This window comes from Polyodon spathula, chromosome 3, assembly GCF_017654505.1.
Source record: "Polyodon spathula isolate WHYD16114869_AA chromosome 3, ASM1765450v1, whole genome shotgun sequence".
NCBI classification, from domain to species: domain Eukaryota; kingdom Metazoa; phylum Chordata; class Actinopteri; order Acipenseriformes; family Polyodontidae; genus Polyodon; species Polyodon spathula.
In genome coordinates, this window is record NC_054536.1 from 40,639,910 (window position 1) to 40,654,508 (window position 14,599).

The following is a 14,599-nucleotide window of genomic DNA, read 5'->3' on the forward strand; positions in this document are numbered from 1 at the left end:
GTTATAATGTCCGCTCCTAAATGAAGGCTGGTGCTCACCTGAACCAAATATGGGGGGTGGTCCTGGTGGTCCTGGGGGGCCCGCTGGTCCTGGTCTTCCAAACCCTGGTTGCCCCGGCACACCTGGCATTCCTGGAGGCCCTCTGGGGCCAATAATAGATTCACCTTTGGGCCCCTGTGAGGAATAAAATGTCATTATACAAGCACAGAAGAGCATGCTCTACAGCTGTAAAGCCACCAATACAAATAATGCTACAAAAAGTGAAAGATGATTGTAGTACAACTAAAACACCCACTATAGAGATATTCTGCATTTTCCAAATATTTCATTTATTTCCTGTTTTTCTTATCCTGTTAAAGGATACATCAGCATTACATGAAAAATAAAACAAACTATCCCAACTGGCTGGTCCAAATGTATTTGGTCATTGTATAACAACCCGTATGCACCCAAACATTTCCATAATGCCAAACTGGTATGTCCAAAATCACTGTACTCGAGCATCTCTTTTGGGCCAAAAAACGTGGCTTCCAAATGTACTGGCGCATGCCCAATGAAGCGTTGTGTAAGCTATATTACCTCCACGTGGGAAAACACTAGACTGTGTGACATACATGGTCTGTCTAATTTTCCATAAGGAAGGAACTTGTACCTGCTTTCGTTTTGTGCAGTAGACATCTTTCACATTGTACATGTTTCCTTTGCATGTTGTATTATTATGATTACTGTTGCATTCAATAAAAAAACAAACTAAAAAAACGTTCCATTCTGCAAACATTCCAAAAACAAACTAAAAAAACGTTCCATTCTGCAAACATTCCAAATCAGCTAGAGCTATAAAGACTTTGGGGACGTATATTGAACGGTGCTTTTGGACACAGCAGTGTGGCATTATGCAGATGTTTGGGCGCATACGGATTAGTATACAATGACCAAATACATTTGGAACAACAAGGTGAGACAGTTTATGTTTTATTTTTCATGTAGTGCTGATGTGCCCTATAAGTGTGTAATACACTGTTTTTTTAGTTTTCTTAGATCATTATTTAATCATGTTTAAAAACAAGTTTAGCAAAAATGCAGCTGAAAAGATGGGGAAGCATGTATAGGACTGTATAAGATGCATTTTTGCCGCCACAGTTAGAAAGCACAGAAGAAAAAAACATGTCATATGCACACATGGAAAACAACAAACCAGGTGGGCCAAACAACAGTAGACTAAGACTGATCTGAGGGATAAAACAACCGTAATGGCGGACTAGCAAGAAATAACTTGATTTCTGTTAAAATATTGTTTTGAGTAGGTTCTGTTTTTGCAAATGCTTTAAGTTATGGCCCCAACTATACATTTATTTTAAGGTAATGCTGATTTCAGCATCTCCTGCAAGAAAAAAAAGACTTACAACCAGTCCAGATCTTCCAGGAAGGCCAGGAGGTCCAGAAACACCTGCTTCACCTTTCTCCCCTTTATCACCCTTATATCCAGAATCTCCCTTCTCTCCCTGCAAGTTGTCAGTTGTCAGTTGCAAAACAGGTATATACACTACAGTAGCAGTATATAAATAGTAGTACTATATAAGCAGGAAAGACAAACATTCCATAAAGAATGCAAAATACCTTAAACTCGTCAGGATTCCACCAGCCTGTGAAAGGATGAAACACATTTTTTTTATATGCTTTTAATAAAAATGTATATATCTGTCCAATGCTAATGAAAAAAAGGTTTTGCCAGTTCATGCCATCAATATCAGAATCTAATAGCAGACAGTAAATAAAATGTGAGTTTTTGGGGGATAATGTAAGGGGAATGGCATATGAGACCAATTGGTTTGTAAACATAAATGAAATAGCTCTGTGAAAAAGATCTGCATCATTCATATGGCCAGAGGTTAAAACCTGTGGTAGTGAAACTATATGGAAGTGTTACTGGCCAGCCCTGGTAATGAAACTTGACTGAGAAAAGTATAGAACACAGCTGTGCACCCAACATTAAGACACTGGGCTATAAAAGGCCAGGCCTTTAAAATCCCTGACATGAATAACTGTTAAAAATGTAGAACTTAAGTCACAGTAGAGGGAGTAGTGTAACAAAGTATTGTGAACAGCAATGTTACAGTAAGTTAAGTAGTTTACATGCTTCTGTTTTAGCATTAAATAAGAAAGATATGTTTGTTGCTTTATTTGATCTTAAACCAAACAAGGCATGACATAGCACATTTTATAAGCATGACGCATGATGAAACGTGATGGATGATGGAACAAGAGGGTTAGTATGGCAAAGCAACCAGAACTAGAACAATACTGCATAATACAATGAAATGAGGGATCTGATTTCAGGGCGGTAACATTATGATCATGTTTAGATCATTAAAATAGATTGCAGTGGCTTTCAAACAAGCTTCATCTATTAAGCAAAGACATACACAAACACCACTACACATTACCTTTTGGTCCAGGTATTCCAGACAAGCCATTGTCCCCCTTTTCACCTTTGGAGCCAAACAATCCTTTTTGTCCCTTCGGTCCTATGTAAGTAAGAAAGTAAAAAAATAAAAAATAAAAAAAAATAAATCATAAAAATAAAAAACATGTTAATAAAAACAATGTAGTTTTTGTATGATCTCAGTGACCATAAGGGCAGGGCATGAATAGCCAATTATTACTAGTGTACTCATATGCATGTTACATAGGATCTTATTTTGAATTTTAAATGTAACAAATGTAAAACAATGCTTCTGGGAATGTTTATTATTGTGGCAGACCTTGTTTTGCCACAAGCAGGGGCTTCTCACAGGTGGGATGCAAATCTGGGACCTCATGCTGTGAGGCACAAGAGAGCCTTCTTCTTTCCACCAAAAGTTGAATCGAAATTCGGTAGGATGGTAAATGCTTTTGGGAAGTTGGTAAATGTTAACTGAACATATGTCGTAAGTCACATGGTCTGGCCACCATATTGGATTGAAAAAAAAAACAATTTTGCCTAAATGTAAAAATTAATCTTTCGAAAACGACTTATTGCAGAGTGCTGGAAGTTGGTAAACTTGTTGAGGGATAGTCCAAGATTAACTGATGCTCGTAAGAAGATGATAGGTTGTGTGGCATGGTCACAAACAAAAAAAGATCTTCTTCTCCCAAACCACTAGTCCAATTGAAACATAAATTGGCACACATGATGCTAGTATGGTTGTCTTTAAGATTTGGTTAAGGGAAGTTACAATAAAAAAAATTAAAAAATGGCGGCCACGATGGATGACATCATGAACTTACAAAACTGGTTTATAACTCCTGAGAGAGTGCAGATAGGGTCATAGTTACTATGGAATACATATAGTAACCCATGTGTGCATTCTGAACTATTTGCTAAAGTGTTTGGTACTAGTACTGGTACTGGAAGCAGTAAAGTTGCTGGCAACTCTAGTTATTATTATTACATTGTTTCCTCAGTACATTTTTTTCAGAATAATTTTTAATTACATGGTTAACAGGTGAGGAAAAAAGGTTGGGTATCATTTTCCTAATGAATTGGTTATTTACCAATTTCCAGTTTCTTTTTTTTACATTTTTTTTTTTTTTGTTATTGTTGATGTTTGTGATCAAATATATTATAAAATGGGTATTTTAAATACTCTATCCTGATTGGTCAAAACAGGTCACAAGGGAGTGTTATTACTGTATATCCCCATGGGTCAGCATTTATTTTCAAAGAGGGGTAAATCACTAGTGGATATCCATACACCACTAGACATACTGGAATTTATCACAATAAACATGACTGACAAACGTTGACCTTTTAGGAAACCGAAGTGTACATGAGCTATTGAATTAGTCTGATCAGACATCAACGATTAATTAAAGTAAAAAACGCAAACGTAAGTCTTCAAATTAATTAAAAACTGAACTACAGCGTTTCCCTATCCCATTCTGAAAATAAACACTTTAAAAAATATATCTTAAAACTTTCAGCTTTTTTAAAAATAGATTTGGTTCACTCTTAAGAGACTGGTGATTAAATGGATGTTTTGTTGCCGCTGCCTGTGGTCTATGTACGTTCTTCCCCTCTGGTTGGTTGGATCTCCTGCTGCCAGCTGTCCGGTCCTACTCCCTGAGCAGCTGTGCATCTGATGCAGAACATTTATAAATGCTTCTCGACAATTCCTGCCGTACCGTTCTCTCCAAATAAATGTGTACATGTACGATGGTCTTCCGCTGTGCCCTGCATTGTTTTAAATTGATTCTTAAAACACGCCCAGTAGTTCTCCACGTTGTCTAGCCGTAAACTACAGTCAGTTTGAGAAGTACAGGTATTCCATAATGCAAATAATGTCTTTCTCTTCACTGTAAATCTGGTACGGATACCTCCATAACAAAGAACAATTAAAAAAAAAACAAAAAAAAAAACACCACTGTCACCTGTGTGTGTGACTTGCAACGCACCCGGGGCATGGTGACATTAGAGTATACTGCACAACCTGTTGTGCCTTATTGCTTACGTATAATTCATCCTACTGTTATGAATTCTGCAGTCACTCTGTAAGATGATTAATATAAAGCCACCTGTGTCAACCTGAAGACTGTGTTTGATATCACTATGTAACACAATTTTTGTTCCTGGGTAGTAAGTGTTATTTCCTAATTGCTTATGCCTCAAAAGTATAGAAAATGGCTATTATTCCCCACAAACTTTGCTTTTGTGACCAAGACAGTGATATTTCAAAATATCACTATTTCCAATGGGAAAATTACTTTAGTATAAATACATGTTAATTGGGATTCATATGTTGTTTTTTTCTGACTTTGTGTGAACGAAAAGACACACATTTGCCCGGTTTCCCATTGGAAATAGTGATATTTTGAAATATCACTGTCCTGGTCACAAAAGCAAAGTTTGTGGGGAATAATAGCCATTTTCTATACTTTTGAGGCATAAGCAATTAGAAAATAACACTTACTACCCAGGAACCAAAAAAAATAATAATTGTTACACAGTGTATTCAGTCACAACCTTCTGACATGCCTTCCCAGAAGAACCTGACACAAGCCAGCTGAACTGTTCAAGCTATTAGCTTGGAGTTTCAGGAATCACCAACATTCATGAGTTTGACAAACAAAAGTAGAGAAACAAATAGAAAGTGATTATACATTACTCACCATGGGTAAATGTGGATTCATGTTCCGTTTCTTTATTTCCATTTACCTAACAAAATACATAATCATAAATAAATAACAACAATATCCAAATACAGATGTCAGTATGTCACTATGAAAGGTATTTTTATAAAATCTGAAAACCCAACATAGAATTCATATCTAGTGTTGAACTCATATTCAATTTTTGTCATGCAATTATATTTTATAATAAGCAACAAATGCGCTGCATTTGATTCATGTTACAAATCATTTCTACAATATGATTCTGTATAGTCTATACCGTTTATAAAAGGGAGCGTTATGTTGGTCTATAATTTGCCTAAAGTAAGATTTTTGTTTATAGAACCCCTGGATAAAATGTCAAACAGTTGTGTTTTCCTGTGTCTAGTGCAATATGTGTACCATGACAGAAAAGTTTCAATTTAATTTCTCAAAAGTTCCTTTATTCATTTATCTGAAATTATCACACCCAATGATATCAGTGAAAGATATCACAATAATATAAGGGGGAGGAAGATATGACTATGAATGATGTTGCAACTGATTTGCTAAATTTAGTACATCCAAATAGTTTTATTAGGAAAAACAAACAGATTTAAATGTCCACAATAATTATATTGCTTACATATTTACTGAATGTTTAGATTGTTTTAAAGTACATACTATATATATATATATATATATATATATATATATATATATATATATATATATATATATATATATATACATCATGCGTCATGCTTATAAAATGTGCTAAGTCATGCCTTGTTTGGTTTAAGATCAAATAAAGCAACAAACATATCTTTCCATTCTTTACTTATCCACTGGAAGGAGCAAGTCTGAATGTTCAGATAACAGATTTTAATTGTATCCAAAATTGTGAATGGCACCTGTTTTCAATAAACTGGAGAGGCCGGGCACTTGAGACAACTGCAAGTATGTGTGCAGTACCCTAGCTCTTTTAAACAGACAAGCTGCACTTTCTCATCATCCATCTTGATACAGCAGGACAATATTTACAATGCAGATACATGAGAGGATCTGGATGAATCTTATCAACGTTTTTTTTTTTTTTTTAATCCAGATAATTGCATTTGTTTATAAATAAATTATACATTAAAACACATCATTTGAAAAATATGTTTTTGTACATTTGAGAAATTTTCCCTTAGCATCTGTTATCTGCCCGAACATAATTGTGCCTCCTACATTTAAAAGATGAAAAGAGAGAAAGAGCAAAGCAAAGAGACACACAGGCACAGAGACATAAGAGCTTTTCTTGAAAATAATGCACTTGCAAACTTAATTTTGATAGAACACAGCACCTCTTAAGACTTGAAAGGGTTCACTTTCACTTACTGGAGTTTTGCAGTGAGGTCTGGGAGGGACTGGAAAAACTGTCTTTAAAATTGAGGAAAATGATTGGTGAATAAAAGGTGAATCAAAAATAGAACACAAACAATTGGCTCTGAAGAAATAAAAGGTTGAAGACAAAGATAGCAGCCACAGTCAACGAGGAACATAGAACTTACTCCTTTAATGGTGATGGATGGACCTGGAGGTCCAGGTGGGCCAGGCAGACCTGGAGGTCCCTAGAAATGGAAAGAAATGGAAAGCGAATCACATTATTAAAAACAGTGATACAATGCTGTATGTACTTGTTCATAACATATTTCTATAACTCTAATACTCTAGGGTCCCACTGTTAAAACAGATGTCTTATAATTTACTGGTGTCTTGATCGTATATCGAAGGATACGTAGCAAGAACATAAGAACATAAGAAAGTTTACAAACGAGAGGAGACCATTCGGCCCATCTTGCTCGTTTGGTTGTTAGTAGCTTATTCATCCCAGAATCTCATCAAGCAGCTTCTTGAAGGATCCCGGGGTGTCAGCTTCATTAACATTACTGGGGAGTTGATTCCAGACCCACACGATTCTCTGTGTAAAAAAGTGCCTCCTATTTTCTGTTTTGAATGCCCGTTTGTCTAATCTCCATTTGTGACACCTGGTCCTTGTTTCTTTTTTCAGGTCGAAAAAGTTCCTTGGGCCGACATTGTCAATACCTTTTAGAATTTTGAATGCTTGAATTAGGTCGTCGCGTAGTCGTCTTTGTTCAAGACTGAACAGATTCAATTCTTTTAGCCTGTCTGCATATGACATGCCTTTTAAACCCGGAATAATATTCGAGCGTCTTGTTGGCCTTTTTTTATAGCTTCCCCACATTGTCTAGATGAAGACATTTCTGAGTCAACAAAAACTCCTAGGTCTTTTTCACAGATTCTTTCTCCAATTTCAGTATCTCCCATATGATATTTATAATGCACATTTTTATTTCCTGCGTGCAGTACCTTACACTTGTCTCTATTAAATGTCATTTGCCATGTGTTTGCCCAGTTCTGAATCTTGTCCAGATCATTTTGAATGACCTCTGCTGCTGCAACAGTGTTTGCCACTCCTATTTTTGTGGTGTGCGCAGATAGACCCAGACATACCAAAAGCAACACTTAGGCCGATTAGATCATTCTGTGCGAGTTATAGAGTTAAACAGATGACAGCAACAGTATTCAAACGCGTGTGTGGAGGTGTATTTTTCCAAGTGTGTGTTCGGGCAATCGAGAGGGGCCCACTAACCTTCATTTTCGGGGCCAGGGGGTGCAACCGCACACCCTGCATCCCCCTTGCTGGCTCCACTACTGACCCCAATATTTTCACATGTGACTACAGTTCTATAAATGTAATATATGGAATACACTTGTTCCAACACTGAGACAGCAATAGCTTGAGAAACAAAATACAGTGACTTAAATTTGAGTTATATGCTTTTCCTTAAACCTAATTACAAAGTGCTGAAATCAAGGTCAAATAGATTACATACTGTATTCCTTTGAATTTAGACATACTTTTTAAACCATTTTTTCTTCTCTTCCTGCATCTTAAATTCGAGTACAGTATAGTGATGCATGTATTAAAATCAGCAACAAAAGATGTGACTGGTTGGCTGCCGAGAAAAGACAACACGTCACTGCCCGATCTTGAATCATCCATGACATACAAGCAGCCATGTTCAAATAAGCCTCATTAGCTTGCTGAGGAATTCAAAGAGAAGCTTTTAAAATGTCAGAGTTTCGTTATTAGGCTCCGTTCTAACAAACCGAACCAGCTTGGAAAGATCAGAAATGCTGATCAGACCCCTGTATTTTATGACATGCCAAGCAATACCACAGTTCACAAAAAGGGAGAAAAACAGGTTTTAGTAATCAGGACTGGAAATGAGAAGCAGCGTATAACTGTAATGCTCTGTGTGACAGCACACGGCCTCAAACTGCCTCCATATGCATAAATGAGGTTGTATTTTTGTAAATCCATTTTTATTTGATGTTTCATTTTTTCCTCAAATTGAAGGTGGGACATTTGGGGGGGCATCTTAAATTGAGGGCATCTTCAATTCGAAGACAAATGCAAATTCTCATAGACATATATCAAATTAAAGTAAAAAATGCATCAAATGAAAGCCTGTCAGTAACACACATCACACATCTGAATTCTAAATTAAAGCCGTCGGTATAAAGAAATTCTAATCTAAGGCTATCGCTATAAAGAACAAGCGGACATGTCATCCATCAGCAGTATGTTCAGAATAGTATAGAACAAAAACGCCAGTGAATCGTTGTGTAAGGTGGTATTTAAGACCTTGGTGTAATCAGGTAAGCAAATGAGGAGTTGGTATCATATAAAGTATATTAAAATGACTAATTTACAGTATTTGGAATAACTTAGTTTTTTCAAGACACATGTAAAAATGTAAGTGTGAAATAGACCCCAGAATGCACAGACAGACACCTCTCTATATCTCCACAATCTGGTATTCCAGACAACTTCTGCTAAATCATTTTAAAAGCAGTTTTCAAGCCTTATTTCAGATACGTATGTATGTACGTTCAACTGCCTCCACTATATCGAGGATTTCACCCCTGAGGGAGAGCGGGACGAAATAAAATGAAAAAGTTTCAAAAACTGCTAATAAATAATACATGTGGGAATGTTAAGGTATGTGATGATGTTTATTCCTGAAACATTTGTACCCTTTCCAAAAAAAAAAAGCCTTTGCACTTGCTTCAAGGTAAGCTTTTAGTTTTACATTTCTATACAGTTTGAGTAATGACTTATGCAACACAGTCCCTGGCAAGTCCATATCCGTTCTCTCAAAGCAAAAATAAAAGCAACGTTTAAAAAGGCACAAGTGGCTGTAGTTTAGCCAATTCCAATAGCAATTTCAATGGCTATTTTATAATTAATTTTAGTGCAAGCCCAGACACACAAGCTACGCATCCAAAAAGACACTATTCATTAAGATGTGAAATTCAAACTTGTGCCTGTATAGCTCACTACTTACTGGTAGCATCACAACTTCTCCTTTCTCACCCTTCTTTCCAGTCATTCCTGGACGACCCTATGAACAAGAAAAAAAATCATAATTGATTGAAATTTTTTTAATACATTTCAGAAAGTCTGGACGCTGGAACATGCATGTTTCTAAAATGTGGGGGGAAAAAAACCCTTGTTTCTTACTCTTAGGACTTTGTATACATCTCAAATGTCTACAGCACTACAGTAACACCACTACTATCCAATCTAATTAGATCCAGGAGGTGTTCATAAAATCAAGTGGTTGAATAATCAAATTATTACTGCAAAATTGATTCTATAACATTATAAAACCCCCTTACATTTAAAAATATGTTTTTTACATTACTGTACACTAATAGAGGGCACATTAGCACATTTTTATGACTGAAACTATTTTTTGTTATTAATGCTTTTTTACTTGCTGTAGTTGCTTAGCTGCTTCATTATGTGGAGAAAATGGGACACTTAGTGGCCAAACATGGAATCAGCCCAATTTAAACTTCTGACTCAAAGGTTCAAATATGTAATGTACATACAGTAAATATGGACTGGGGAGGAGCGCTATAGTGGAAGACTATTGTTACCGACAAGGGGCTATAATTTTCCACTATTAGCTGAGTTTGCAGTACATATTTAATATATGAGTCAGTCAAAATAATAAGAGATGCGAGGTTGGATAGTAAATAAGACTTTAAATACTGTAAAGCCATACATATTTGCAAGCCTTTTATTTTTTTGCATGTGAAAAAAAGTAAACATTTTTGGCATGAATATCTTAGAGCTGTACATATAATGAAGTAATATGTTGCCAACATTTCTGGAGCAAAATAGGTTTTATGAGTGGGATTCGTCAAATATTTTGGTTGCAAATATTTATGGCTTTACAGTATTTAGTTTCAATATAGCTGATACGTCATAATTAATACCTAAATAAAATAAATAAATAACAGAAAATGTTTTTGACGTTCATACAGTTCTTTCTTTTGCAGTATGTTCTGTAATTGCAGAATTGCCGTTCAGCTGTTTTTTCATTCACCCATTTTATCTTGTTGTTAGGAGTGGAGGTGGAGGGCGTTCCTTTGAAAAGGGGCGGGACTGACAGTGATTCCTCCTATGATGAGGTTTTAGCCAATCACAGGCCACAATTTCTGCTGCTGCAAAAAAACAACAACAAAAAAAAAACACATTTTGTACTTACAGGGCGTCCAGGAAAACCAAATTCTCCTTTTGGTCCAAGTGGTCCTTTTGGCCCCTGGAAAAAATAAATAAAACATTTACTTTAGGATCTAGTGGGTGTCTGCTCTGAGTTGTCATTGTATGTTGCTATTGGCTGTTTCATTTTTATCGTAATACAGAAAAAATGATAGTCTAAAAGTCTTTGCCTTTTGTGCAAAAACATCTTCAAATCACATATACCTTAAGGACAGCACAATACGGATGATTAGTTTACAAGTGTTTGAAAGTAAATCATGAAAATGTTCACAAGGAAGTGAACAAATTATTTAATATTTATATATTAATTATACACTTTAAAAATCACACTAAGAATGAACAGTTTAATTTAATTATTTACCTAGAGGAAATTTCTTACATCTGGCTCATAATACATTGTTCTCAAGTAAAGTATATGTAAAAGCTATATACCATTGGTCCTCGAGGTCCGGTTAGGCCTGGCTCGCCCTAGGGAGACAGACATAATACAAGTTTAGAATAGACATCACCCAAACTGGAGGACTTTGGGGATAAAGGGCAGAGGGATTCTCATTTATAGTCACCTGAATTCCTTTTGGTCCCTTTGGTCCGGTTAATCCTGCCATCAGAGATCCATCGGCTGCAATGATAGACCCTGCTTCACCCTTTTCACCCTGTAAAAAAGCAATACTATTGAGAAATAAATACTAAAGCTGCAACAATTAATCAATTATTTATCACCATGGCTTTTATTTTGAGAGCCCCAATGAATCACTCATTGATTGACTAATCACAAGGGTGCCACGTGTATCAGAAAGTTTTTAGGAAGGAGATATATGGCCATATATATATATATATATATATATATATATATATATATATATATATATATATATATATATATATATATATATATATATCCTAACATTTCAGTATGTTTAACACTCCTTTGACAAGGAAAGTGTGCTTGAAAACAAATAGTGGAGATACTTATAGGCTACTTGTTTTTGTACTCTTCATAGGATTTTTTTTTAATAAGGTTCACACAAGATAAAATAATTGATAAACTGAAAACTCACTATTTTAATAACAGCTACTCTATCTATCTATCTATCTATCTATCTATCTATCTATCTAAGGTTTGAAATGTTTGTCTTTGGGAAGGTTTGGTCAATGCTGATCGTTTACCTTCTGTCCTTGTACGCCTGGAAAACCTGTAGCACCTTTTGGTCCCCTTGGTCCCTACACAGAAAAGTTTGTTTATATTATGAAATCATTATTGAATTTCAGAGAGAATGAACACATTTACCAAAATCAAATGGCTGCCAATTGCTGTTTTTTTTTTTCCTGAACTAAGTATGGCCAATTATTTTACCCTGATTTTCTCCCCAATTTAGAATGGCCAATTATGTTCCCTCCCAGCAGCAATTCCCCACACAGCTCAGGAGAACTGAAGGTTCAGTTGGTATCCTCCAATCAAGCCAATTTCCTCTTTTACACTCAGGAACTTGAGAGTGGATTTCAGGAAGCTACTGGCCTTTGCAAAATCAGTGTATCTACACACATGTATAAAATCAACCAACATTTTATTGTAATATACTCAAATGCTATCCAAATGGTTTTGAGAAGGTTTTGAGCCTAGTTAAGATGTCCATTATACTAAATTACAAACATAAAATGCTCTTTATTTTCTATGTTTTTAAAAGTCTTGTGGTTGGAGCTGTGGATAGGAATTTACTATTTTCATAACTCAACTTTTGGTTAATAGAAAAACAAGAAATAAATGATGTATAAGAAATAGTGTCAGTATAGCATTGCAGAGTACAGTACCAATTATCTGGACGCAACGCATGACATTATTCTGAGGTTCATAGAAATATTGTATCCTGCTGGCCACTTTATTAGGACCTGGACAGCTTATGGTATTCAATGGACCTTCCAGGGAGATGCCAAATCCAATCGGGAAGACAGGTCCTAATAAAGTGGCCACTGTACACCACACTCCAGAAAGTATTGGGAATTAAGAGTGTATACTGTACCCTCTTAAAGAAAAATTAAAAGGGACAAACATTAATGAAACCACACCAACTTAAACCATTTTGTGGTTGATCTTTGAACTTTGCGTTTGTGTAAGGTTTGAAGCCTGAATGTAAAGACAAATTTCATATATAATACGAAGGGCGTTTTTTGAATTTGATTATTCATTTTCTGTGTTTGCCTGCTATTTAGATACTCGGTACTATAACGTTTTATAAAGTTTTGTGATAAAACATTTCAAACAAGCTTACAGGAAATCCTGCGTGACCAGGCATGCCTTCAGGACCCTGTGACATGCAGAAGATAAGAGAAGCAAATAGAACAGGCAAATGGTTATGTTAAAATGTGTTTACTATTATTTGAACAAATGACCTTTACATGCATATAGGGTCCATCCACAGCACTGTCTCTATGAAGTTCCAATGTACAGATAACGCCATGGCAAGCTCACCATTGACTTTGTGATCACACTAAAAAACAAGTTTCTTATTTTTTTAATTACCGTGATATGTATATGTCAGAATCCCCCCCCCCCCCCCCCCCCCCCCCCCCTTTGAGACAAGAATTTCAGGAAAAAGCCTACAGGTCACATAGGTGCATAAGTCACTCCCCATTTTTAGGACCCCCTCAAAAAACTAGAAAACTGACTTATACAAAGGTTTTTACAATACTTGCTTAATATACTGTATACAAAATTGCATGTATGTCCAGAAAAGGGACTTGACATATGTTAAAAAACTGTCGTAGAGATACATGAATGACAGCCAATCAGATTACAGGGGTTATACTTGCAATTATATAATCAAACTAAAATGACTTGTTCTTTGCTGCAGAATGGTATATATCCATATTTAAAGTAACATGCTGCTAGTTTGTGGCTTAACTTGAAAAAACGTAAATACGTTTGTGAAGAAAAAGAATGATCACACCTTTAATACAGAGCCAATGGCAAGCTGTGCAAATGGGCAATACATTGATGTTTTTGGAAGGCATGCAGTCACATTAAAATGAAAAAAAAAATTGTGCGACAAACATGCCAGCACTCGTTAACACAATCTGCTTTTAAGGCTACTTTACACAGCTGGGTACTCACAGGTGGTCCTCGGATGTCAGTAAAGTTAAATATTCCTTCAGTATCATTGAGCATAAGCTGGGAAAAAAAAAAAAAAAAAGTTACTTTTGAATAACTTTCCAGATAGTTTCTGAACCAAAGTGTTGTAATTTTAGTCTATTACGAGTACCCAATGTACACTTGTGTATGACACTCACAACTGATCTTTAGTTTAGTTACACCTAGAAAGAGACCAGTGGAGTAACATTATATCAGGTACGGCAATGTAGATTCCATTAACAAAAAGCAAATGGGACAGAAGAAGCTTGCTACGTTTTTTTTTTTTATAAAAGAGTTGCTTACATCTTGCAGGGATATTATTTGTCCTGGAGGTCCAGGTAGGCCGGGTGGGCCTATTATACTCTTTCCATCCTGCCCAGGTTCACCCTGCATAACAAAAGTAGTGGATGTTGTTCAAATATCCCCTCAAAGTATTTTAACCAACGCAATGAAAAATGTAAACAAAATCATACCTTTGGCCCTGTATCTCCTCTTTCTCCTTTATCTCCCTGTGTATAGAACAAAAACACAGTTTGGTAGACAGCACAGGTGGGGACACCAATCACTTCTGTTGCCAAAGCCAAAACATTTTAACTTGTAAGTCAATAACTTTTTGTGCACTTCATTAGCCACCATACACCACACTTGAAAACCCTCCTTACTTGTCAGTTAAACAATGTGAAATGCTTACAGAGTCT

At 35.9% G+C, this 14,599-nt stretch overlaps 1 protein-coding gene across 4 annotated transcripts in view; it reads right to left on the minus strand.

Moving 5' to 3' along the window:
* LOC121313090 (collagen alpha-1(XV) chain-like) overlaps positions 1–14,599 on the minus strand; it is a 93,968-nt gene that overhangs the window by 6,252 nt on the left and 73,117 nt on the right. For 2 of the 4 annotated variants that reach the window (XM_041245247.1, XM_041245244.1), the window contains 16 exons: positions 14,375–14,410; positions 14,205–14,288; positions 13,884–13,940; positions 13,042–13,077; positions 11,942–11,995; positions 11,338–11,427; positions 11,207–11,242; positions 10,761–10,814; positions 9,549–9,605; positions 6,684–6,743; positions 6,511–6,552; positions 5,149–5,194; positions 2,445–2,525; positions 1,618–1,643; positions 1,404–1,502; positions 39–174 (listed from right to left, as the gene is read on the minus strand). In XM_041245247.1, the coding sequence (XP_041101181.1) occupies positions 39–174; positions 1,404–1,502; positions 1,618–1,643; positions 2,445–2,525; positions 5,149–5,194; positions 6,511–6,552; positions 6,684–6,743; positions 9,549–9,605; positions 10,761–10,814; positions 11,207–11,242; positions 11,338–11,427; positions 11,942–11,995; positions 13,042–13,077; positions 13,884–13,940; positions 14,205–14,288; positions 14,375–14,410 (994 nt within the window). The remainder of the gene's footprint in view (positions 1–38; positions 175–1,403; positions 1,503–1,617; positions 1,644–2,444; positions 2,526–5,148; positions 5,195–6,510; positions 6,553–6,683; positions 6,744–9,548; positions 9,606–10,760; positions 10,815–11,206; positions 11,243–11,337; positions 11,428–11,941; positions 11,996–13,041; positions 13,078–13,883; positions 13,941–14,204; positions 14,289–14,374; positions 14,411–14,599) is intronic. The other 2 variants (XM_041245245.1, XM_041245246.1) reach the window with 2 other exon arrangements.